We start from the raw sequence: 27,830 nt of genomic DNA, 5'->3' as shown, positions 1-27,830 counted from the left end.
GGTAAAGTCCGAAACCGTGTTTTTTCTTTTGTTATAAACTGTTAATATTCATTGTCACTATTGCTTCGGAATAACTTTACCGCATTAGGAAGGAAAACAGGTCACTTTTAATTGATAAATTCATCATTACCTTTAACCAATAAGCGTTTTACTTTAATCTAGTTGCACCCCATTGAGTATACATCAGGAATTAAAAAGAATTTAATTAAAACACATTACTTCTGCCTTTTAAAAATTTGTGCCTTAGGTTAAGAACTTATCACTGCCTTTATTTTACTCTACCAAAATGGACTCATCAACACGCAAATAAGTAGACTGGTACAATTCTGAGGAAGTGGCGTGCCACAAAATTTTCAAAACATTTTTTTTTTTACAATTTTATTTCATCAGACGCGAGTATTCACTAGCATTACACTCTTTCTTTCTTGTATAAGAACATATTTTATAAGAATATCGAGGCTAAAATTTGCGAAATTTTAAGAATATCTTAGAAATAAATCCGTACAATTATATGCTTTCAACTAAACCGTATAAAATTCTTCCTTTCTCTAGACGTCAAAACTAGCCAAAAAGCGACAAAAACAGCACCAGCCGTATGTTCGATGCTAATAACATTTCGGTAAGACGTTATATGCGTTATATCAGGCTTAAATACCTGCAGGCTGGCTCCAAAATTACTTCAACACCATCGTGACACCAAATATATTCAAAAGCAGCAGTGTCATACGCTATGATCTAAGAATATTCACAAGAATATTTTCAGCCTAAAATCGGCGGAAAAATAAGAATATATTTAGCTTCGGCCGGAAAAAAAACAATGTTCCTATATAGAAAAGAGTGTAAGACGAAAAAACACCGTCAGCTGACCGTCAAGTGAAAAGCAAATAATGCATTTAGGCTTTATATTCAAAACCTTCGAACAGATTCAGAGACGCGCTCTAAAACAAGAGCCCTTATCTTACCGTGAGGTAGGGCTTAATCCAAGCATAAGGAAGCAACTTTGTGACTCCTCTGCTCTTGTCGAAATTTTCCCGCGGTTTCTTTGGACTTACAAAATGCCTTACTTGTGCCTCTTAATGAAACCAGGTTTGAAGCGAAGAATATTCTTTAATTATTGATAAGATAAATTAATGGAAGCAAAGCCCGCAGTGGTAGAAAATAAATCAACAACTAAATCCCTTTAAACTCCTAGATCAGCCCATCGGCCGAATGTTTAAACGTTGTTTGATACATAAACATTTAATGAAATATTCCGCATTAAAAAGAAAACTGGTTTAGTTTACAGTTTGCGATGATGAAAGCGCACCGTTGTAGGCCTATTTATGAATAGGGAAATGTCAGTTTTTCAGCAGCCTATCCCGGCCTTTACCGATTCTTTTATCATATCGCATTCAATGTTTTTGGTAAAGACTTACATGCATTCAAACATCAATAATGTAAATTCACATTATTTTGAATTTGCAGCCGGTTATCGATGATAGGTATTGCTATAACCGTGTAACAAAGTTAAGAAATAAAGCATTTTTTTTTTTTTGCAATGACTGCATGTTTGCCTATACTTATCGGTTAGGTGATTTTTTTGTCACCATTTAAAGACCTTAAAAGAGTGTGAACCTGTGGAAGGTTTGAAGGTTTCTATATGAGTAGAATTTGCATAAATTCACCACTCTTATCCTTGCAAGCTGATCTCCATCGACATTGCATATCGAAGGATAAACGCCTTAAGCAAACGTTCAACGAGTCTCTTTATTCCATTTGATGCAGATTCGCTATATACCTTGGAACTCTTAACAGTTTCCTTCTCCGCTGCCAAGTGAATTGCCAAAGCTAAGGGACAGACCAGAGATTTTTTGAAGAGGAAGGGGGCTGGGGCATCGAGGTTAGGCAACTTTCTGGAGCATGAAATTTGTTTTTCACCTTTTGGTTTTGCGTGAGTTTTTTTTCTGTGGCAATAGCTTGTCAAACATGGGACCTGCATAGTAAAAAGCACTCGCTAGATTTTTTCCCCATGGCTCCCCTTAACAGTTTTTGCTGTGCAGGAATTTTTTTTTTAGTTGCCCACCCGAAATCTAATCCTCAGAATCAAGAACTTCATCATCAGCCGCATACGTGAGCCTCTTACTTGTCTTAAGCATTTAAATTGACAACACCTGCTGTCACACTCCCTTTTTCTGTCAGCTTGAAATTACTACAATAAATGCTATTTTTTCTTGGAAAATAATATATTAAGCCAATACTTACAAGAGTCCGTAAGTTTTTTTTTTTTTTTTCTCGCCTAAGGTATCGAGGTTTGGAAGAAACAATTGAAAACTGAAAAAAAAAAAAAACGCTCGAAAATTTAGAGGTAGCTTCGAAATGAGCAAACTTACCTTTTTTTGCCATCACTTGTTCCAGAAGGTCCGAGTTGGAAAGGGAATTGAACAAACTTGAGATGGCTTAGAACGTATTTCATTTAAGATAACTCACAAAAGCTGAGTAATTAAGAAATGGTAAGCGTGCAGCGTGCAACTATATCGCGTTATGGATACACGCGGGAGGTTGCTAAGTGCGAAAGAAGCGTAAGAGTCGCACGAGGCGATAGTGACTCTAGCTTCTTGAGTGCTCAGCAATCCTCCCAAGTGCATCCATAACTCGATAGTTACACACTACACGCTCACCATTTCTTTTATAACATTGAGGCCTTTGAGATAATATATATTTAATCTCGTCTGGCTTACATGAAGTCAAAGGCGCGATAAACCGTGCGAAAATGTTCATTCAAAAATCAATCAAAGCGACACATCAAAATTAGTCTTGGATCGCGGCGAGTAAATAGTTTCTGGTGCAAACAAACAATTTCCAACAGCTCAGTTAACCTACATGTACATATCAAGCTGACAACAAACGAAAATTGCAGTCGGTAAAAGCGATTCTCAAAAATTGGTTAAGCTTATATTTCGATCAGTTTTCCGAAGAATTGAAAACAAACTGCACATGGTTGAAGGTTTTGGTGGCTGAACTATTTGTCCTTCACAGCCTCTTCGGCAAAAGAAAAGAACAAAAGCGAGAGTGGAGAAGAAAGTGAAAAAAAAACCCCTGGCTTTGAGCTGTTTGAGATGCGCTTATTCAATAGCAGGTTTGTGGGTTACGTTTTCCTGAACTTGGACACGTGAATAGCTTTTAACAACGATCTCTGTCACTTTCGTTATTTCGTATAATCAGCTGAAATGAACAGAAGACTGAGGCCTAAAGGAAAATGTTACAAGCGTATATTTGTGCACGATGCAGTCTTTCCTTCGAGCGGCTGTTTCTTGAAGAGTTCAATTGACGATTCAGCGACGAGCGTTCGAGCAAAACCAGAACCAGGGCCGACTGAAATAATTCGTCAGAGGCTACCAATATATGATAAAACTTACTTTATTGAAGCTCAGAAAAAAACCATTACCTTTATAACGTTTTTCGAACAGAAGGATTTCGTATGTAAGACTTCACAAACAGAGATTTGTTAAAGCTCTCATTTTCAAGTTTTGTTGGGCGAAAGAATTTAAATGACTTTCGATGCCAGATTAGTTTTACAAAGAAAGCTTGTGCTGAATTTTATTGTCGTCAAATCGTAGAAAATTCTCTCTAAAATTTCCACAATGCATTATAATAATAATAATAGTAATAATTAAATTTATATAGCGCTAATTATATAAAATATTCATAAGCGCTTTGCATTTTACATCTACATCTACATCTACACTTAATTAAGTCGGTAAAAAAGTGAGATATCACAGCAACTGTGAAAGCTCAAGCCAGCTGGCCATAGACATTAGTTTGCTATGTTAATTTGCTTTGAAACACCAAATTTTAAACACGAATTGATCAAGCGGAAATGTGCAATGTACACATGCCAATGCGTTGCTTTAGAAAATCTTTCTCACTGTTTATTTCTCTTTAAGTTTCTCTAGAAGTAGGCTGCCTGTACCGTGTAAACTTAAATCAATGGTGAATGGTTCTCTTGTTGATTTGGCTAAAGCCATCACATTTGTTTTGAAAGAAATTAGCATGGTAAATAACATGTCTTAACTCAAGATTTTTGATTGCATTTTGGTGAAAATTTAAGCAATCTCTTTTAAGGTTACTTCAAACCTTCGCGGGAGTCCTCCGGAAAAAAAAAATTCGTACGCGCGCTGTTTTCAAGGAACCCGCACAAACTATATATCAACAGAAAGGTTATAAAATGTAAAATTCGATAAAATTATGTTTTGTTTTGGATCCGTCAAATCTGCATACCCTATTAATTCATTTAAAGAGAAGGGATTCTCTCGAAAAACGAGTGCGAGTTTTCGCCTTCTAAAGATTTATAAACATATATCACGCCTTCACAGAGGAATGTGTCAACTTGAAAGCCGCGAGCCAATGAAATAACAGAACTCCTAGCGTTAACAGTATGCAAACTTGTGCTTCGCGGACATTAATTTTCTTGACCAAACAAAATCAACCAATATAGCCCCGCGAAGGTTTGAAGTAACCTTAATTGAAAATAGACTTTCCTTCTGTCATTAGGGCAAAGTGTTGGGACACTGAAAAATTTGACCCATTTACAGACTTAAAGAAATGTTTGTTGATCCTGAATTTACAGACTTGGTACTTATTATACTAAAAAACTGAATGTCTGTAAATTTATTCTACAAACATTTGTTTAGTTTTTAATTCTGTTCATTTCAAAATGTTTGTAAAATGTTTGTAAATTGTAGCAGCAAGAATAAGCGTATGCCACTCATAATTTACAGACTTAACAAAATCTTCTAAGAATGTTTCTAAAGTTACCACTTAAAAGATTTTACAGGTTTTACTTTATCGTGTAAAATCTCTGTAAATTGACATACTCGGGGAACCGTAAAATCTCTGTAAATTGATATACTCGGCGCACCACAGAATCTCTGCAAAATCTCTGTAAATTGACATATTTGGGGCACCATATAAAATCTCTGTAAATTAACATATTCGGGGCACCATAGAATCTCTGCAAACTCTCTGTAAATTGACTTACTCGGAGCACCGTAAAATCTCTGTAAATTGACATACTCGGGGCACCATAAAATCTCTGCAAAATTTGTGTAAATTGATATATAGTCGGGACACCACAAAATCTCTGTAAATTGACATACTCGGGGCACCATAAAATCTCTGTAAATTGACATACTCGGGGCACAGTAAAATCTCTGTAAATTGACATACTCGCAGCACCATAAAATCTGTGTAGATTGACATACTCGGGGCACCGTAAAATCTCTGTAAATTGACATACTCGGGGCACCATAAATCTCTGCAAAATCTCTGTAAATTGACATACTCGGGTCACCGTAAAATCTCTGTAAATTGACATACACGGGGCACCATAAAATCTCTGCAAAATTTCTGTAAATTGACATATAGTCGGGACACCACAAAATCTCTGTAAATTGACATACTCGGGGCACCATAAAATCTCTGTAAACTGACATACTTGGGGCACCATAAAATCTCTGTAAATTGACATACTGGGGACACTATAGAATCTCTGCAAAATCTCTGTAAATTGGCATACTCGGGGCACCATAAAATCTCTATAACTTGACATACTCGGGGCATCAAAAAGAAAGCATATTTTGGCCCAGGGACTATGTAAATTATCCGCCATAAAATTCCGGAGCCATGTATCATCAATTGACCACAAATCTGAGGGGACCGAACTCTGGTCAGTTGGGGTGCATCGCAAAGAACGGCGAGTGGAAAAATAGGGGAGAAGCGCGGCGAGAGAAAGCGAAGGAACGCCCTTGGGCAAATGTAACAAAAGGTACTTACGCCAACTTAGCCGTGAAAAGAAGCAACTTATTGTACTTGTAAATACTTCTAATCAAACAACCGGGCCCTAATAACACAACATAAAGAGCCCGTCGTAAACACGCTTGAAAGAAAGAAAGGTCGAGAGACCGAGAAGAGAACGGTAAATGTACAAATGCTACGGACCGTGTAAGTCGTGTAGGCCCGTCAATCCCATTTTACACTGACCGCCATATCGCATATCTCATTTGTGCAAGTAACGCTCCAATATTGACATATCCTGTCAAAATTAACCAATCAGAGGGCATACCAGATCCTGGTATACCAGAACAACGTTTTTGTTAAGTTTGCCCACGGGCGTTCTTTGGTAACAGGTCGTTTCGCTCCACGTCCGTTTTGCCCCGAACCGCTTCGCCCCAACTCAAAGTCGTGTCGCTGCTAAAAAAAGTCGATTCTCCCCGACCAAAAGTTAGTTCGCCCGAAGTTTTTTCATACGATTTCGAAAAGTAATAAATGGTCGCAGTCATAAAGAATCAATTTTTCTGTTGCTATGGGAGTGAACAACACTTCGACGTGCGTAATTCAACAAATATATTTAGACTCAATGGCTCTTTGACTACGCAAATGCTTAATAAAAAGGTTTAAAAGGCGTTTCGTACACTCTACAGGTAAAAGCCGTGGAAGGTTGATTAATTTTTTGAATACAATCGGCCATCGATCGATCAACGGACTTTGTTTCTACGCGCGTAATCAAACAGATATATTTTTTCTTGTTAGTATGATTTGCACGAATTGAAAGCTTATCTCAATTTTTTCAGTAATTTCCCAAAATGTGCGAGCACCCGTAACTTTTTGGACGCCGTCTTGGACTGGCTACGTGGCACACATGGCCTCGGTCTGATGTGATGCCTCACTTTGAATAATAGTGAGGTTTTACATGAAAGCGCTACCCATGCATTTCCATGTGCTTTTCTTCGTTCGTTGTCCTACGTAGGAATCGTGGCAGTTTTCCCCAAGGTTAGTGAAGTTTTGTTGATTTATTCGAACTGTTACATGCTAAAATGCCTAAGGGTACCTATCTAAGCACCAGAAAGCTGTGTAGTGCCGTATTTTCTCCGAAACTGCGTGGGTAACATATCGATTTGTGATCTGTGTCAGCTGCTTTTCTCGGCGATTCTACTTCTCTGTGAGAATAAAGTTGCGAGGCTAGAACGTAATAGCTCGAATAAATCAGCACAACTTTATTGACCTTGGAAAAGACAGCAAATATTCCAATGTAGTGCAACAAACGTCGAAAAGGAAATGAAAATGCACACCGCTCATGGAATTAAGAATTTGACTGATTTCACTGCGCATGCAGGTCAGCTTATAGGCTCTTAATTTATGTAAGCCGGGTGTAAGCTTGCATGTAAACTTTAGTTAAAAACGCTCACATTTGGAAATATAAAGTTTAATGCACTGTTATTCTTTTCTATAGTTATACACAGTACTTAACCTTACTAAACGATGCGCCTGCTAGAGTAATGTGACATTTGATGCCAATAAAGGACACAAAAGTTAGACAATACCCCGAAAAATACACAACTTGGAAAACCCTGGAAGGGGAATGACATAAATGGGCTTTGGTATGCGCTGCTGCCAAGGGTATGCTTTTCCAGGAGTCTATTTTAGGTATAGGAATCAGGATCTGGCAAATTAGTCTGGGATCTTGATATAAAAAGAATTGAGTAACTGATTTTTTATTAAACATAGTATGGAATATTATTTAGTATGAAATATTAATAGGGAAGGTATTGGTACCCAGCCTACAATCAGATGTCCAAATACTAACTGAATCATAGATGTGTTCCTGGCAACACACCTATCGACAAATCCGTAGAGTACCCCCTTCCTTCCCCTGGGTACCGGACGCACTTCACTAATCTCTGATTGCTACTAGAAAATACGCGGTTTACTAGTGTGAGGTCTGGAACCGAAATTTTAGTAGCCTAGAACGGACGGGAAAATTCGTAAATTCTCGGAGGATCCGATCGTTCACCGAAGATAACAAGCTCCGAGCAGGCCCCGAGCAGTTTCCGTAATTTCGGCTCCAGTCTTCGCACCAGCAGACCGCGTATTAAAAATTCAAAAATGGCCGCCACAGAACACAAAACACGCGCGATAACGTAGGTTGATCTCTTATTAATATTCTAAACGGTTGCGAGGGCTCCCTGTCTTTTTTGTGAAAAAAGAAAAAAAAATCAGTTACAGAAAAAGGTTTCGTCACTTTATGAGAGACGTAAGTTTACCTCTTTGAACCACGCAAGGCAGACCTCCGGATATTTCTTGGTATATTTATAAAATATTAAGATATTTAGAAAATTTAGGGATATTTGTCAGTCATCTCTCCCCCTCAGCCTAATCCCGGGGAATTAGGCCGAGGATGGGAGATGACTGACAATTCAGGCTAGGCCATAGGGTGAAAAAAAAAATTCAAGCCACGCCCACAAAACAGCATCTTAGTACCTCTCAGGAATCCTTTTCAAAAATTCAGACGAGCACGCCCGTCCTCTTTATATGGCATTTCCCCCAGGGGAGGGGGGGGGGGGTTGGTGGCGGAGCCGCCATGTTTAACACGAAAAGCACTCGAGCGCAAAATCCCGCAAACACGCGTATATATCCAGGCTAACAAATTTATTGCGAGTTTTTTTTAACCCATTTACACATGACACGTTCTCCTCCAGTCAGAAAACGTTGACGAGTTTAAGGGCGTTGGGAGGCATAACAAGATCCAGTTGATGTCGATAGTGCAGTGAAGGTGTGGCGGAACCGCGGAAGGTTGTAGCGTCTTCAACTATCTTGTATTCCGGAATCCGTATTCCCAAAGGAAGGCACTTCGTTGTTAGGTAATTAGTTCTTTACGTTTGTTTGTATGAGTCTTTTAGGCCCAGTTCAGACGTCGTGCTTTTGCCGTGCCGAACTAAATTCAGGAATTAAGTTCGACAAAAGCACGGCAGAAGCACGGCGTCTGAATCAAACTTTTGAATTAAGTTCGGCAAGCAATTAAGTTCGACAAGCTCTGCCGTGCTACACGACTCTGGCATGGCAGTGATTCAAACGTCGTGCTTCTGCCGCGCTAGACAAAATTCATAAATTATATTAATGTATTTTGGCGAGATTACGTTCCCACGGGGAGTTAGGAGGAGAATTGCTACGAAGCATCAGAATATCCAGAATTTGGTTCGACTCTGGCGCGACGTCTGAATCAGAGTTGTTTTCCAGCCGTGCTACAGTCAAACCTAATTGCTATTTAGTTCGGCACGACAGAAGCACGACGTCTGAACTGGGCGTTAGTCTCTGTTGCTTTTTTCTAGGGTGTATATTGGTTAGCAACGCCAGAAATGCGACCAGACAGTATTTCAGTGAGCGGATGTAAATATGCAGTGTCATTGTAAACTGATCAATCAAGTTTGCAATTTCTGGTTCCATCCCCGTTTAAGAACTTTTCCAGCTCCGTATTCTAGCAAGGAACTTATAATACATAGTTTACGAAATGCGTTGTCTTTCATCACTTCATAAGACGTAGTAATTTGTTATAAAATTAGGACAAGGGGAAATCAAGCGACTTAGCGCTCCATGATTAGGCTATGAGACCATTCCAGACTGTTTTCTGTATTCTGAGTTTTAATAATGGCCATAATCTGTCGATACTGCTGAAAAGAACATGAGTAACTTTTTAGATTATTATTATTATTACTTTTTTCTTTCCCTCCCCTTTTTTAGCTTTTTAAATATTTTTTTTATTTTATGTAAAGCGCCATGGACAAATAGTGGATCGGCGCTATATAATTTTCTTATTATTATTAGTAGTAGTATTATTATTAGCCAAGTTTGTGAGTCTTTCCTAGTAAAATTTCAAAGTTAGTGCAAATTCGCAAAGTTCTGAAATTTCAAGCGCTTTATGCCCCCGGCATAGACACGTTGTAAATTTCCTCGGCTTTGTAGAACTATTTATATGCTATTTTGCAAGACACATCTCTTAAACTAGGCTACATGTATTTTACTAACGATGATAAGCGCGTTCTCTCCAGCTGTGTTGATAGGCTTTCATTTTTTAGCCATTTGCGAAAGTTTAAAACTTGCTAGAAGATTATGCATACAAAACGCAAACAGACCATCAGTCACGCAGAAATTGTCTGCATAAGAAGTGTTTGGAAATATCTTGTCTATGAAAATTTGTTTGTATATTTTAACTTATTTGGCCTTCTGGCCACCGATTCTACACGTTAGGAGATGCATATTGGGGGAACGTTGAAAATCTGCGGTTTTTCCACGAAATTACTACTATAACCCAAAAGAAATGTAAAGACCAAACTTTTATGATGCAAGAACGATTTAAAAGTTATGCAAATTACTGAGAAGAATGAGAAAATTTTTGGGCAATGATGTCATTCGTTATCGCGTAATCCTCGGTTGTCGCCCTGGCAGTCGCCGAGCTCTCGCCCTATGTCGGAGTTCCGAGGATTTCTTGATCGATTTATCCCCTCGAAGCGAAGAGCACTGAGAACTAGGCACATGGCACCAAAGGAGAAGCCTGGCAACAAATTCGAGGTTAGTGTTGGCAAAGTACGTTTTATTCATAGCTGTTAAAAACAGACCGGAGATATCTTGAGCGGCTTTACCTTATCCGATAAATCTGAGCTTGCTAACAAACTCATCCGATTCACAAACTACAAAATTGATGTGGAAATTGAGATTAGCTCAAGATCATCGAAAAGGTGAGTCGCAGCTGTTGAGACCCGGAACCAGATTGGAAGGAAACCATGGTAACAGCAGTTTCTTGGCAGGATCAAAAAAGTGAGCTGTCTGAAATCTTTATTTTGCTTAAATTTTCATATATACCGTCCTATCATAGTTTATTCTCTACCGTGAAATTATGATAACGAAAGCCCAAAAAAGGAAATGCTGTGAGAGGGAAGTTGTGTTTCACACTGTTTCAAGTCGCCTTATCTTTTTACATGGCAGCGATAAGATATATCTTCCAATTCTTCCAACATTAGGTTTAAAGAATATTCCACTTGTAATAAATAACTTTTGGTATTTTTACGCTACGTTTGTGGCTTTACTTTATTGCTAATGATGTGGAAATAAATCCTGGGACTTTCTGTCGCTAAATGCAGGTCTTGTAATTGACTTTTGATATAATTTATGAGCTTTTATACATTTTTTTGACAAGATATCCATGGCAATTTGCTGGAAATGGAGCACCTATAATGTTCGTGATATTGGGTACATCTTTATAACAAATAAAGAGCAAAGGATGCAATATCTGGGAATAAAGTGTGGTTCAATTTACTGCAAGGGTGTGGTGGTGCGTGTGGTATATTTAACAATGGGTTAATTATTATTTTGATAATAATAATGTTATAGTTATATCAAAAAGAAAAAGAATAATATTAATAAAGTATAATTATGATTTTCATTTATACCCTCTGTTACTCTCTTTGTAGGACACTGAAATTGTTAAACGTATTGGCCTTACTTCACATATTCAGCATCACAAACCTCATCTGTGTAAACAAGTAACTTTGAATATATTCAGACAGGAAATGGTTTCACAAGAGACTATATATAATGACCACAGTAGTAGGAATCTGCATTTTAGATTTGTACCATCTCACTCAACAATATACCGGTAATTATATAGTCTACACAAAACATGTAGGGACTGAATGAAACAATCCTAAATCCAAGATTATTGTATTTTAAAACCCAAAAATATAAGAACCAGTCTTAAGCCTAGTGAGATCAAGCAGGTTCTTACGGTTAAATTTATGAACTCTTGTTATAGAGACATTATTGCATAATCAGTTGTGTTAGACTTATCATGATACAGTTGTGAATAAACACTGTATATTTAAGGACCAAACCAAAGTTTATTTATTTTTCTGGTAATCAACAACTATAATATCTCCTTCATAGAAATTAAGAACCTACAATGTAATAAGAACTTACTTACCTTAAAATGCCAATAACTATTGTAGGTGTGGCAAAAATATACAAGAGACTATTTTGCCAGACTTCAAAAAGTGTAGGTTCTTACATGCGGGCAACATTGTCATCAAAGAATTGTAAATTACCAAAACTTGGTCATTTCATGTTGTTGTTTTATAGAAGACGGCTACGAAATTTACAAAGATTTATAATGCACATGCAAAGCTACTGTTTTGCTCATTTAAACCTTTTGTTTGGTGGTGTCCTCATTGCGTGCGTAAGTAGAGAGACTGTGAACAGTCTATGCTGTCGCCGTCGTGCCTTGCTTAACCTCCCTACTACCTAGAAATGTAAGCTGTGACATTTTATGTTTTTTTATTTTCTGGTCACGTGATTTCTAAATATAGCTGTGACTTTAAAGTTGTGAATGGGTCTGCAATGCAACAAATATGGCTAAATGGCTCATAATTTAAAATCAGGGAAGGCAAGAATTTTTAATTTATTGAATGGATCTATAGATCACAGCCGAAAAAAAGCACCAACGGGGGAGATTTTTCTTTCTCCCACCACTCTGTGCTCTCACACCCATTTCTTCACTATGGTTCTCTCCTGCTAATTCCTCTCACACCACACATTTTGTACCAATTAGTTACTTTTATTTACCTTATACTGTACATTTGTTAGTCCAGGATAACCAACACGTTGTTAAACGTCATTACTTCTGCATGCACTGTGTGTCACTTATGTCTCCATCACTTTTGTAAACCCTGCAGTGGACTAGCATGCATCCCATTGAGGGGAAGTAGAAATAAACAAGTATATTAAATAAAGTATGTATGTACTCCTAGTCGCTTTGTGCTGTGGAAACTAGAAAAAAGTGCCGTTCAGAACAAGTAGAATTTCCTGTGGGGCAAATACATTTTCATTCTCACTTGCCCAATAGGACCTTGAGGCAAGTGATCTGCCAGCTAAGTAAAAAAAAAAAAATCTTGCCTAGGGCAAGCAAAATTTGCATGAGAGCTGCTTGTCTGACAGCCAAGATGGATTGCCAAGTTTGTTTTGTTTTGTTTTTTTTCTTGAACCCTGGAAACCCTAGGATAGTCTTTAGCTGATACCAATGCAGACTTTACCTCTCACTTTTGTACTTAAGAGTCCTTCCACATTATTTCCTGTACACCACATACCACATTTCTAGAGTCAGTAAATTAAATTGAACCATGCACAACATGTGCTGAAAAATATTCAGTTTGGATCACAGTAAACTGTATTTAATTTTCCTTACACTATCTTAATATTAATAATGTCATCTTTAATTGGTAGGTGCATTCTCATTGTCAACCTGGTTGTTTCAAGATTACACCATATTGACCTTAAAGTCTAAGGAGAAAGAGGCAGAAAATACTGTTCAAGGTAAATGTTAATTGTCGTGATTAGATAAGGATTAAATCTCAAGACTATATCAATATTTCAAAACTATTATTAAAACTTTCTCTGGTTATCAATTTAGGTTAAAGTGACTTTTCGGCTGCCTTAACAAATGGTCAAAAAGATGCGAATAAATGAATATATACAACAAAAAGTGTGAAATAACACAATAAAAATGCATAATTAGAGTGGTGACAGAAAAAGGAATTTGGATAATAGAAAGAGACTAAATAAATTTAAGATAATTGCATAATTGTCTAAGCAGTGGTCGAGAGTTATTGTCTGCTTCATTAGTCATGGCAGTGTACCATGACTTGAGAGTTTTTTTGGAGGCATTTGCTTGTTCCTCCTTTAATTTATAACTCCAAGTAATGTCATTGCAGGAAATCTCGTAGACAAAGTTTGTTCCAAACACGAAAAAAAGAGCATTTTATCAGAAATGTCAAGCATTGCAACATTTCTCCTTTCAGATGTTTTCAAACCATGCATGGTTCAACAATCATCAAATCACCTTTGATAAATAAATGCTAATTAAGTAATTGACAAAGATGATTATTGTGTGCAAAATAACTCTCGAGTCATGGCACAGTGCCATGACTAATGAAGCAGACAATAAATCTAGACCACCACCAAAACAGTCTGCTATTCCTTTAAATTAGTATCTTTTAATTATCCAATTTCCCATTTGTTGTCGCCACTTTAAATATGCACTTTTATTCTGTATTATTTCACACTTTTGGTTGTATATTCAATGATTGGCATCTTTTTGATCATTCATTTAAGGATGCGGGTTGGCAGCCAAAAGCTCATTTTAAGGTAAATTTTCAACCAGAGAGTGTTTTAATAGCTTTAATATGTTTTACTATGGTTGCGCGACGGTTTTTTTTTTTTTTTTTTTTTTATATATATATATATATACATATATCAATATTGTTTTCCTACAATACTGTCAGTATGTTATAAATTTTAAAATATAACCAGGATTGGAAATAACAGCTAGGCAAGCTACATAATCTGACCTGATTAGGTATTTGGCCAGGCAAATCTTTTGTCTTGTAAGGCTTTGTTTATGGAATAATCATTTCCTCTAATGTGGAGAAAAATAGAGCATGCAATTTCCATGTCTTTTTACAAAATAGTTATCGTTTAACTATCGGCAATGTCGAGGAATGGCGTACTGAAAATCTTGTAAAAGACGATAAACAGATGTGGTCAAATTAAAACACATTACACACGCAGCATAGTCTTGAACCTGTTTTTTGAATTGAAATTGTTGATTTCGAAGTTGATAATTTCAGACCTTGTAATATTAGACTAATCTTATCTTTATTTAGCCTGGATAAATCTGAGATATTGTTCATACGTGTAGGTTACGTTAAACCTCCTGGAATCTTAATTGTGGCTTAGCCCCTCGCCACATTCGCCATATTTCTTTAGGATGTATTTAAACCATTCAGCCTGTTCAGGGCCAATCAGCAAGGGTGTTAGTTCAGCCTTGCCCAGGGTATTCTCCCACCTGCCATTTTGAAAAGTGGAGAAAGTCCTGGGGACGTGGTAGTCGAAGTCACAGTTCTATACATTCAAGTCTTGAAGTTCACTCTTAGGGCTCGGGGGGCGGGGGTGGGGGGTTTGGAGGGCGAGAGGAAAGCGGAATTGTAATTTTTCATATTGCTTGATTTTCCAAAGCTCTCGATTCTTAGAACTAAAATCATTTCCCTCCACTCAGTCAGACACAAATTCAACATGTACCCCGATTTCTTTAACTAGCTGATTTTTTCGAACCAATTCTCGTTACCCTTGGAAGTTTGAAAAATAGGGATTCCACTGTATGAACAGGATGACAGTAAATATCATTGCCGTTCTCTGCACATTGAATTTTTGTCATTATTCAACTATCGTTTTTTTTTGAAACTTAAGAAAAGTCGTAGCACATTTTATTCATTTTGACAACCATTTGAGGAAGTCGTTATGAGTGGTTTTTCGTTTGTTTGTATCTTTTGCTAGAATCGATAAATTTGATATATTTAAATTCGATATTTATCAATAAAATTGATAACGCTAAGTGAAAAATCGATAATTATCCATTAGTCACAACGAATCCTATTATCGATTTTTAACGATTTTTGATATCATTGTCTAAGTTTTATCAGTTGTTATTGAATGTTATCGATTATCAATTTTATCGATGGACTACCCAGGGAAAGTCTGGAAAGTTATGGCTTTGCAAAGTTATGCATTTTCAGAGATGATTTGTGTTCCCCCACCCCCCGCCCCAAAGATGGTCAGGCAGCCAGACTGTGGAATACAGGGCCACCCCGTTGCATCTTACTGAATTTGAATGATTCCTTTTGTTTTGTTGGTGAAGTTAAACACAGCACAGAGTTTTTCAACCACTCTGAAAACAGCGAAGTCAAGAAAGCAGCAATTAAACCACAGGATTTTTTTTCCCTTGCTTGGTTATCAAATTCTTCAAATAAACTGTGAAGAAAAACTGCTTTTCACAGTGAAAATCTTTGGACGCACTTGTAGAGAGACTGAGTAAAATAAGATTTTACTGTCATGCCAGTAGGAGCGTGATGTACGTTCTCAATGAGCCGTTCATGGCGGCATCGCTTTCAAAAGAGCTACTGAGCAGTTGTATTCCAAACGTCAGCAAACTGTAAGCTTTATTGTAGCTAAACCTAAACAATGGTGGGCTTTGTTACCTTCAGAGCATTATGACGAATCAGAGCATTGGTGCAAAGCATTAAAGCACTATTCATGTTTAAGATGTTAAACGTGCTTGGATTAAGCTGTTCAGTAGTACAGCCTTTTCTACTGGCTACCAGCAGACGACCGTCTACATATAAAAGCTCAAACAACCGTGTTCAGAGTCCATTTTGAGTTCGTCTATTAGCAACATAGCTACAGTATTGCTTATTGTAAACCTATCGTTAAATTTTTGTAAACCTTCCATGGCTCGTCCTCGCCACTCTTCGAACACTGTTCAGATCGTTACCAGAGGTGAGGACCTATAGAAGCTCTCCAGCAAAGTCCTCAAACTTGGCCGCCGCTGCCGCTGCCACTCCAACAGCCACGCCGTCCCAGACTGTCCTCAGCAACCATCCAGTGGTCCAGCTCAGAACGCGGGAGTCCCGAGACCTAGTGAGTGAGGCAAGAAGTACAATGGACCAGCAAAGGCGTCATGAGGAGCCATTAGTATCCTCACCTATTGAAATTTGTCCCTTAGATTTAGAATTAACTGTTCATCCAGATCATCCAGATCGTAATTTTGTCTTTAACTTGAAGTATGCTTAAAGAAGGCGTTCGTATTGCTTATTGTGGGCTGCGTTCAACCCGCAATCAAACAAACATATTTTTTTTCTGGTTAGTATGATTTGCACGAATTGAAAGCTTATCTCAATTTGTTCAGTAATTTCCCAAAATTTGCAAACACCGTAGCTAGTACGTACCAATAATTATCATTCATTTCACGAGCACTAAGATGGAAGGAAGTGTGGGCTCATTTTCCGTGTGACGTTGTGTGTAGTTTATTTGTGTAGATTTTACAGAGATGTATTTTCGATTTTACAGATATTTTTTCTCCTGCCCTATTTTCGATTTTACAGATATTTTTTCGCCTGCCCTTTTTACAGAGATAAGTGGACATTTTAGAGAGATTTCTTTAAATGTCATAAAATCTCTGTAAATTTTACAAAACATTTACAAGAAAAATAGCAACACTTCGTGGATATTTTAAGCGATCTGAAAGCGAAACATTTACTAAAATTTACAACCTTTACAAAATCTCTGTAAATGTGCAAATTTACAGACATTGTAATTTAGAAAGGAAATGTTGACATTTTGCAGAGATTTAACGAACTTTCTTGAAGTCTGTAAATGGTTCAAATTTTCCAGTGGGCCGGGAATTGTATTCAGTTAGTTGTAGGCTCAGACTCCAAATGTAGGAACTATTTAATGAGCCAGCCACGTAATCCGGAAGATACAATAAACGGCGAATCACTGTGGCTAAAAATGGTGAAGAAACTAGACTCAAAACCCTAAAAACAGCGGCAAGGCTGGCCTAAAATCTTAAACACGGCAAGAAAGTACAACAAAGATGAAAATCTGGAAAACTACGACAGCGAAGTTCAAATGTACGCGCGAGCACATTCTGGGCCACGATTGGCTAATTAAAATCACGTGAAATTACGCACGCGGACAAAAACTCGTGCTAAGGCGAGAGGGGTGAGTTCAGAGTTCGTGAAGCTCAAAACATCTTCCCCCCTCGATTAATGTTCATCATAGTCCTTCAGTTCGTTTAGACACTGATCGACTTGACGTCTTCTCATTTCTCCTTCAATGGCGGGTTGCCTCCTCTGTCTCTGTGGAGTGCAGGCAATTGGTCTAGCAGGCTCTTCTCCATCGCAACACGAGTTTCGCGAACTTCTAACAGAAACAGTTTCTGTAGAGGTCTCCTAAGACGCTTCCGCTTGGCATGGATTGAGGCAACTTCTATATCGTGGCTCCTCTTACGAGACCATCGTTTCCTGGATACACATCTAAAATCTTTCAAAGCTTCCACATTCCTCGGTTGGACTTTCCTTCTTCCATCACAATGACAATGTTACCTGTCTCAACTGATGGTGAGTTGCTGGCAGCTCCCTTCTCTAATGCTCTGTGGTGTTCTTGCAGCTCTACCACGTACTCTCGTTTCCATCGACTCCAAAAGTGGGACAACAATGACGTTACGTGACGCTCTCTCTTGGTGAGAATTTCAACATCACTTGACTCTTAATTCTTCGACGACGATAGATTCATCAGGAATGGACAGTTATCTTCTTCCCGTCAACAATTGAGAGTTGGTGAGAGGTTCCACTCTATCCTCTGAAGACACGTATGTGAGTGGTCTGGAATTCAACACACATTCAATTTCTACGACGACAGTCAAGAGCTCTTCATAAGTCAACTCGGCATTCTTTAAGTTCTTCTTCAGACAGCGTTTAACACATCGAACCATGCGCTCGAAGAAACCACTCCACCCACGGGGCACATTCTAAACTAAATTTCCACTTCACCTTGTGGTTTAGAAGAAAACTCTGCACTTCCGGCAGCTCAAAAATAGATGACAAGAATCTTAGTATTGTCCGACACGACCAATCTTGGTATTCCTTGTCTGCAAATAAAACGTTTGAAACCTCTGCTGAAAGTTTCTACACTCAGGTCCGGTACAACGTCAAGGTGGACAGCTTTACTACTTCCACAAGTGTATAGGGAAATGTAGACCTTCTCCATGTCACCCTTCTCCTTCGCACCGCGTTTCACAAATAATGGTCCAGCGAAATCTATTCCAGTGTTAGTAAAAGCAGGACTTTCTTCTACACGGAACTGAGGTAATGGCCCAGTTGGTGGGATGGCGTAATGTTGGCCCTTCGATCCTCTTGCAAATCATGCACCTTGAAAGCACCTTACGAACAACTTGTCTCCCTTTTACAATTCAGAACCGGGACCTCAGTTCCGCCAGAGTCTCTCTTGTACCATTATGAAGGACTCGCTTATGGTAATCATCAATTATCCGTGCTGTCAGGCAATGATTGGTGGGCAGAAGAATGGAATACTTAGCGTTAAATGGAATAGTTGCATTTTGTAATCTGCCTTTGCATCTGGGCAAACCATTGCCATCGGTGTACAGTCCCAACTGTTTCTTCAAGCTCTCGAATCGAGGAGATTCTACCACTGCTTGTTGCATCTCGCGCAACCACAGATTTCTGCAGCCTCATATTCGTCTGTCCTGATCGGTCCAGCTGCTGCCATGCCATTTCGCCGCGACTTATTATGCAGAAATCGTAACACAAATGCTGTAACTCGGAACAATCTCTCAATGTCACTTTATTTCTGTTGGTGGAACAGGCTTGATAAGGCTGGCATTCTAGCGTTAACAACTAGCCCAGAACAATGCCTCGGTCTGTCGCTGACACGAATTTCATCAAAGCAGACACTTGAGGGTTCAGTGGTATTCGCAAATTTAGGCCACATCTCTTTTCCGTCGACCAGCCAAGGAGGACCATGCCACCAGGTTTCAGACTGTTTCAATGCTTCGGCGTTCATTCCTCTAGAAGGAAAGTCGGCTGGATTTTCAATCCCAGGGCAGTGACTCCATGATTCAGACGGCACATTTTGACGAATTTCTCTGACTCTGCTCTCCACGAACTGTTTGTACTCTCTACCTACTCCTTTTATCCAGTGCAGTGTTGTAGTAGGGTCGGTCCAGCAATACACTTCATCAACCTTGATCATCGGGAGTGCAACACAGACACGGTCAACCAATCTTGACAAAATCAAGGCAGCTAGAAGCCCAAGTCTTGGAATTGTTTGCTTGGCCAGAGGTGCGACCCTTGTCTTCCTCATGACGGGTCGTGTGCAAGCACCCTTGCTCGTTTCAATTCTCAGATAAACCACGGCAGCATACGCCACTTCTGAGCTGTCTCCAAATCCATGAATCTGAAAAGAGACCACGGTTTCTTCTGAATTTGGTATGTAGCACAATTTAACTGAAATGTACTGGAATTTCAGCAAATCAGATAGCCAACTTGAGTACCTGAGGGCCAGTTCTTCATTGAGAGGTTCGTCCCAGCCAATCTTCAACTTGCACAAATCTTGAAACAGAGCCTTAACTGTAATGAATAGTGGAGAAATCAAACCAAGAGGATCATACAGTTTGGCAACAACTTTGAGAACGGAGCGCTTGTTTAAAGGCAGTTCTTTTGAAAATTGCACAAGCCAGTCAAAATAGAACATGAAGGTGTCCTTCGCAAAGTCCCAATTCAGACCCAGAATCTTCCTCTCGCATGAAATGGTGGAATTGTTTACTCCAAGCTGAGTTCGTGTGTACGTTTTATCTTCTTCAGATTCCGTAGAAGCCTCAATGATAAGTACTCCTTCTTCTTGGTCAATCCACTGCATCAGCTTCTCGGAATTTGAAATCCATTTTCTCAGATTGAAAGCTCCCTCCTTCATTCTAGACTTGGCCTTTGTGTAGAGCTGGAAAGCTTCAGGAGCACTAACTTGCCCCCCTCCCCCAATTGAAGTCATCTACGTAGAGCGAAATCAGAAAATCGTTTACAAACTGCGGATCCTCGGCTTCATAATTACACACGTGGTGTCTAACTGTCACGTTCAGCAGAAAGGGAGAACTGGTGACTCCAAACATAACACGGTTGAAACGTTTTACAACAGTGCTAGGATTTTCACAAGTTAGATCATTTATCCACAGAAATCGTAAAACGTCTCGTTCAGCTTTCGCCACTTGAACCATCACAAAGACCTTTTCAATGTCGGCGACCAAGGCAACTTGGTGTTACCTGAATCGCATCAAGACATCAGGTATTTTAGATGTTAGTGAAAGACCTGCCTGCAGACAGTCATTCAACGATGAACCAGTAGACTTGAGGGATGCATCATAGGCTATTATTACTTTGGCTGTCTGCTTGTGCTCACGTACAACTGGATGATGTGCCAAGTAATGAAGGCGACCAACCTGGACTGGCGCGTTGAGATCAACATCAGAGATTATTTCCTGCGACGATTGCTCGTCAATAATGTGACTGTACTCCGCGAATAGGTCAGGGTTTCCTCTCAGACGCTTTAGAACAGAGGCCAGGCGTGAGACTGCTAATGCAGTAAATTTAGTTTCGCCTTTGCGCGTTCTGATATGTAACTTGTCTGGCTGCCACTGTCGAATAAGATGTGCATATTCACCAGAGGATGCAATTGATGAACCCTCGAGACATGCGCAATGGCTGTTTGTAACAGGATTGACGTGTTCGAGTCCACATAAACGGTTGTAGAGGACTTGTTCTCATTAGATCTGCCTTCGCCTCCATCAGACGCCACCACACTGCTTCCTTGAGATTGGATTTCTGAGGTACCACTTCCACGGTTGGCATTTTCACAGATTGACATATGATGTTTTCCTGAGGAAATACGACACACTTTTTCGGTGAGCAATTTCTCGCCAAGTGGTTTGCGCCGTAAACAAACAAAGCAACGACCCTGTTGTTTTAATAGATTTCTTCTTGCGCTGATATCGGTAACTGTACCACAACTTGCACTTGGGTGACTCTGCTTACAGAATGTGCAGCTGACAGGTTGCTCAGACTGATTAGTTAGCGTTGCGCCGGTCGGGACATCTTTACCCTTATTCCTTTGACTTGAGAGTGGTCTCTTCGGAGTGAAAGAATCAGACGGGTTTGTTCCAATAGGTTCGCAGCGTTCCCTTGCTTCGATTTCAGAGTCAAAGGCCTTTAACAGAACATCCAAGTCCCATTCAGGTTTATCTGTGGCTTTCGAGATTATTAGACGCATGCTTGGGGGTAGTTTTTCCATAAGAAGGGGAACCAAGAGTTTCCCATACGACTCACATTGTATCCCCAGGGCTTGGAGGGCTTGAACGTGGGCCTCGACCCGATCATAAAGGAAGAGTAGGCGTTTCAAGTCATTGTAAACTGTACTGCTGCTACCTTCACTAGACTCTCCATGTGCACATTAATGATTATCTGGGGCTCCCCAAAACGTTTCTTTAAAATATCTTTGGCTACTCCATAGTTTTCTGCTGTCAGCGTTAGCCCTCGAATTAGCTCCTGCGGCAGATCCTTCCAGTAAATTTCTCAAGTAATTAAATTTATCAACATCTGATAAACCAGGATTGTCATCGACAGCACTTCTGAATGAATCCCAGAATGGAGTTAAAGAAATAAGATCACCGTAGAATTTCTTAAGAATAATCTTGGGCGGTTTTGCTTCCTGGCTCCTAAGCCTTCTGTAAACAAGTTAGAGTTAGAGTTAGAAGGATAATGAAAAATTGACTTATCTGTGTGTCCAGAGTTTTCCACTTCTACTGCGTTTAGCACCTCGTAAATTTGCACTCTCATGTGATGAATAGATTCTCTGAATATTCCAGTTTCGCTGATTTCGTCTTTAATATGCTCCTCCGTGATTAAGGTCAGAGTCCAAGAATGTCCAATATTTCGGTTAGAGCGATCCGATACGTTTTCACTTGATTTGCCGCAGAGAGTCAGGCTTGTACCTTTTCCAGAGTTGTTGTCACGCAGCCTTTATGACCTCCAAGGATTTTCTTCTTTTTCAGCCCTTCGTCAGCCATGTTTTCCTATTCTTTGAGTCGTTGAAGGTAAACTCTTTAGACCAGTCGCATCCCGGATCTCGGCACCATGTTGGGAATTGTATTCAGTGAGTTGTAGGCTCAGACTCCAAATGTACGAACTATTTAATGAACCAGCCACGTAATCCGGAGCATACAATAAGCGGCGAATCACAATGGCTAAAAATGGTGAAGAAACTAGACTCAAAACTCCAAAAATAGCGGCAAGGCTGGCCTAAAATCTTAAACACAGCATGAAAATACAACAAAGATGAAAATCTGGAAAATTACAACAGCGAAGTTCAAATGTACGCGCGAGCACATTCTGGGCAACGATTGGCTAATTAAAATCACGTGAAATTACGCGCGCGGACAAAAACTCGTGCTAAGGCGAGAGGGGTGAGTTCAGAACTCGTAAAGTTCAAAACACAAAGACTTAACACGAAATCCGATAGGAAGTCGAACAATTTCAGTTTTTAGTGGACAAAATCCCTGTGCCAGAATAATTTTAAGTGTATTACTGCCATATTTGCATTTCTTCAAGCTAAAGATATAAATAGTGTCCTGAAATAACACCGAAAACACTGCTTATTTAGACAGCATTGTGCAATGAACCTCCCGAAATCCCCTAAAAAAAAACATAATCTGCAATGATTTAAAAGGCTACACAATTTTTTGCCATTATCAACCTTCGGCAGAATTTTCTTGAGACACAAAAATGTTTTTATAATCTGCGGAAATCATCGGAAGGCTTTGAATGAGCTTAGCCCCTCTTTCGTAAAAACTGCAGAAATTTCCGTGAAGACTATAACCCATAACAATCGCTCTCCTTTCCAGCGTTTGCGCATGCGTCATTAAAAATTGATTAATTGATTAATCAGGCGAACGTTAATCATAACTGTTGCAAATTCAAAGAATAACAAACTGTAGCCGTCTAGCTATATTAGCAATTGCGTCAAAGAAAAGCCATTTAAGACGTTTGTCAGCGACCGATACTTTGCCAAATTTCCAGAACTCTAACAAACCGCAGCTCTGTAGCTACATTTGTATTTTCCGTCAGAGATATACCATTTAACTAAAATTTGTATTGGAGGGTAGGAGAAGGAAATAAGAGAATATTCTTTTAAGATGAAAACCAAATTTTTTTTTTTTAGACAACTGTCTGTGTGGCATCTTATAATTATTGGACGCCTTATAAGTAGCTATTATTAACACATCGTAATAAATCGGATCCGATTTACCTAATTTAATAAGCATGAGGGCTGGAGACAGTTCTTATTTCCCTCTTGTTGTTATACGGAATACTGGAAAAATTTATATTCATTGTCGTAGAGTAAAATATTTGTGAGGTTGTAGTTTCTGATTCTGCAATGGAAATTAGAACGGTTCTGAGACTGATATCGATGCCGATATGATTACAAGTTATTTCTAAATTCTAAGCCTGGGATAATGATGCAATTCTAGCTTTCTGACTGGTTTACTGTGTCTCGGTTACCAGCCATTATACCTGCATTTGACCTTATATGGAAATAAATGCGGCAAATGTCACTCGGCATAAAATTTTTGCGGGAAACCAAGTTTCATCGACAAAAAAATAGATGAAGGAACAGATTCGGTGAGCTGTCTGCAGAATAAATACGAGAAATTACGGACAATGCGGTCCTAATAACAACAAAAAAGCCACAACGTTCGGGATGAGATTATTCAACGGTACGTATCCGTTAAGTTTCCCTTTAAAAGTTGCAAACTTTCAAATATGAACGTCGAGATTTTACGCATTTATGTTTATTACCTATAAGATTACGTAACAACAACAATTTTTACCTTAGATACTGAATGGCTTGCTAGTCCTGGCGGTACCAAATTTTCAAAACCGATAAAAGAATTGTCAAAAGAAGAACTAACTGTTTTTTCTGAAGAGTTTTTACGCGTTTGCGAGGAAGAAGCATGGCACGTCAGCTCACAAAAGTTCATCAATGAAATTAATTTGAGAGCCGCCACTGCTCGTTTCTTTACCTCGCCGTCGCTCAAAAAACCGTTTTCCATTATCTCTGAACCCGCTTTTACTGAGGCTAATAAAGTATTAGAGCGTTTGTAAAAGACCTCATGAAGACGGGCAGCATTGCCGGCGTAGTCCATAATAAACCAATTTCCAATGAGCAAATGAATAAATTAACTGTTCGACAGCGGCGTGCTCAGACAAGCAGAGAGCAAAAATCCGGCGCAGCTAAAGAGAACGACCTAGTTTTACTTCGGTCTCCTTTTTGGCCGACGAGGACAAATTATTCACCGCCATCTTGCGCCAACAACTGATTCGGTCCGTGGGAAAAACCCCTCAATGAGTTTAGCATTTTGAGCTGAACCGAAGTCAGTTCGGTTCTTTAAATAACACGATACGAAAAACCATCAGGGCGGCCTCGGAGATTCTGAAGATGAATCCGACACTAGATAGTTTCTGTCCCTGACTCTGAAACTGGCCAGCAATCAGCTCCACCATCCAACTCGAAATGCCAACAATTCAACAAAGCACAGCAAGGGAACGCTGAAAGAGTTCTTGTCGACAATAGTTTTCGCACTACGTCTGTGTCACATGGCGAACAAAGTTTTCCGCAGTATTTTTACAACTGTAATGTGCAAGTGCACAATTATTACTCTTCTCAATCATCGACGATGACTCAAACTTGAACTCTTTTCAAAATTTCTGATCAAGGTTGTATATCATTCATTTGGTAGACGTTCCTTGAATTATAGATGACTGTAGTTTTCGTTCAGCAGACTCGCTTGTTTCGCTTTCCAATTTTTCATTCAACTAAGTTTATAAACGGCGCACATGCCATGTGATTTCCCGCTTGCTGTTGTTTTTGCCACATCAACTTCCGGTCGTTTTGTAAAATTAAACTCCAATAGAATTAAGCTATAACTCCCAAGTATACAAGCGTATCGAATTTAGTAAAACAATTATTCCATTAGCGCTTGTTGGATATGAGATTGGTTATAGCCAACTCGGCCCTACGGGCCTCGTTGCCTATTAACCATCTCATATCCAACGCGCTCTCATGGAATAATTGTTAATTATTGTTTGCGTAGTTCATTATTTGTCGTCTGACAGCGTTCCTCTTTGCCATACGACAATATATACTGAGCAAAAAATTTAATTATTTTAGCAACTTATAGTATAATCAGTGTATGATAAAGAAACGCACAAAGAACTATCAATATCTAAGGCTTTTAGACAGTGAAGGCAGTGACGGCAATTCCTTTTTAGTTTTTAGTTCAAAAGATTTACAGGTAACTCATATTTTATATATCTTTTAGATCGAGTTTGGCTCAACTTCCTTTGAAACAACTAATCCCCCACAGCGAGTGTCTAGTTAAACCAATTTTTTTTTGCGTTCTAAGGGTTTAAATATTCCTTATTGTTTGGGGGAGAACGCAAGTCTAATAGAAGAATTACCATCAAATGACATGTTGGAACCTTGAGGTGCATTTAAATGGATCTTGGAACCTCGGGGTGTCTTTTAAGGGAACTTAGAGATATCGATTATAAGAAAAAGATCAGAGTTGTACTACGCAACTATGTAGCTTATCTTTATTTGATAGTATTATTGTTTTTTCCGGCCGAAGCTAAATATTACTATTTTACTGCAGATTTTAGGTTGAAATTATTATTTTTTTAATATTCTTAGATTATAGCGAATGGCATTTCTGTGAAGCTTGGAAATTATTTGGTGCCTGGTTTTGGAGCCATAAAAGCCTGATATGACGAAAATAAGTTCTTGCAGAAATGTTATTAGCAACGAACATACGGCTAGTGCTGTCTTTGTTGCCTTTTGAGAGAAAGGAACAATTTTATGCGGTTTAGTTAAAAACGTGATTTTATTGTATTTACAAATTTTCAACACAAAATTATGTTCTTTCCAAAATCCCAGCCTCGAGTTTATTCTTAAGATTTTCCTAAAATTTCGCAAATTTCAGCCTCGATATTCTTATGAATTATATTCTTATAAGAAAAAGAAAGAGTGTATGCCAATTGGGAAAACGAGTTAAATACAAAATAGCGTTTTAAATACAAATATAGCATACAGTCTGCTGGCTTTAGAGAAAAGACGGAGAGATACTATTTTGTAGCGATAGCAGCGTTTGCTATTATCGGAGTCGTGAAGCGAAAGGTCTGGCCAAAGAATTTGATGTTCATGTTGCCATAACAATTATGTTTTGTTTCTTTGGCCGGGTCCATATAATTTTTGAAGTTTTCTGCGGTAGATCTAAAGACTAAATTTATTCTAGTTTTCGTTTTTCCACTTTTTCCATTTCCCCTTTTTCAAATATTCATGGTCTCGCAATTTTATAAAATCTCCAAAATGACGGATGTGAGGTAATGCATTTTTTAACGTATAGCCTTATTTCCATTTCGTCACATGAAAATGTTTTTGGAAGACAGTATTTAACACAATGAAAGCAAGAGTTGCGTAGTATTGAAGCATAATGTTGCGCCTAGGGCATCTCCGAGTACGTCATTAAAGATTGATTGACGAAGCTAACCTCTGTTACCACCAAGTTAATCATGTCTGTTGCGAAATTAAAAGAAAAAAATAAACAAATCGCCGCCGGCAGCCCTCGCTATTATTAATTTCATTACAGAAAAGCCATTAGAGATTTGTATAAGAAGTGAGGGGGTGTGGCGCTAGGAGATAGGAGAGAAACATTGAGAAGGAACATAATCATGACGCGCGTATTACATTAACAGACAACGTATTAAACAGGTTGTTGGGGATCTTTTTGTTATTGGATGCCTGAAAAAGTTATAGGAGTAATATATTGCAATAAAGCGGAATTACTTGTACGTATGCGGACTGGAAGCAGTTCTTTTTCCCACTGGTCGCCGCGTTTTCTTATCTTCAAAGGTAGGCAAGTCGTCATTGTAACGACAAATACCAGTATAGCATTTAGTCGTATGAAGTTGTAATGAGGGTACTTAAAGGGAGCTGTAGCAAACCACGACGGCGAAGCAAGCTCAACTATTTGTTCATATCATGTCACCATGCCCGTGTTTATGTGTATTTATTCGCAATACCGTACAAATATTAGTGAAACTGGTCGTTCGAATTCTCTTCAATTAATTTTCTTGTCTGTTCATCGTCTAAAACATAAAATCACGGCTTGAATCATTCGAAAATTTAAACAGCTCGTCAATTTGGTGAGTTTCAAAATCTTCCTTTTAGGCTATAGAGTACGGTTAAACCTGTATTAAGCGGACACCTTCGTTAAATTAGCTATTTATATACTTTAATAGCTTTTATGACCCTTCAATGTAAAAATAACCTTCGTGTGAAAATCTATTCAATGCATATCATTTCTGCGGTAAGATATTGAGTACTTGCAATATGATTGGGTTGTATTTTAATATAGGCCGGAACAACACGAAAATACGTCCTCCTTCCATATTGTTATTTTCTTTCGTGAGTCGACTTCCGTTCAGACGATTCGACCTTGCAGGAGACGATTC

At 38.8% G+C, this 27,830-nt stretch overlaps 2 protein-coding genes and 1 pseudogene across 2 annotated transcripts in view; 1 reads left to right on the top strand and 2 right to left on the bottom strand.

The window, feature by feature from the left end:
* The first annotated feature begins 12,831 nt into the window (after positions 1-12,831).
* The window catches only part of LOC149095995 (somatostatin receptor type 2-like), a 49,865-nt gene continuing 34,866 nt past the window's right edge, over positions 12,832-27,830 (top strand). The window contains exon 1 of the mRNA XM_089280994.1: positions 12,832-13,173. The gene's annotated coding sequence lies outside the window, so the exon portion shown is untranslated. The remainder of the gene's footprint in view (positions 13,174-27,830) is intronic.
* Positions 19,057-20,259, bottom strand: LOC149096000 (uncharacterized). The gene has a single exon (XM_089281470.1). The coding sequence runs from the start codon at positions 20,257-20,259 to the stop codon at positions 19,057-19,059; it is 1,203 nt and encodes a 400-aa protein (XP_089137596.1).
* LOC149095999 (uncharacterized) lies at positions 21,302-22,395 on the bottom strand (annotated as a pseudogene).

This window comes from Orbicella faveolata, unplaced genomic scaffold (genome assembly GCF_042242905.1).
Source record: "Orbicella faveolata isolate gen_17 unplaced genomic scaffold, um_ofav_v1 contig_48, whole genome shotgun sequence".
Taxonomy (NCBI): Eukaryota; Metazoa; Cnidaria; class Anthozoa; order Scleractinia; family Merulinidae; genus Orbicella; species Orbicella faveolata.
This window is presented reverse-complemented; position numbering and strand designations above follow the sequence as displayed.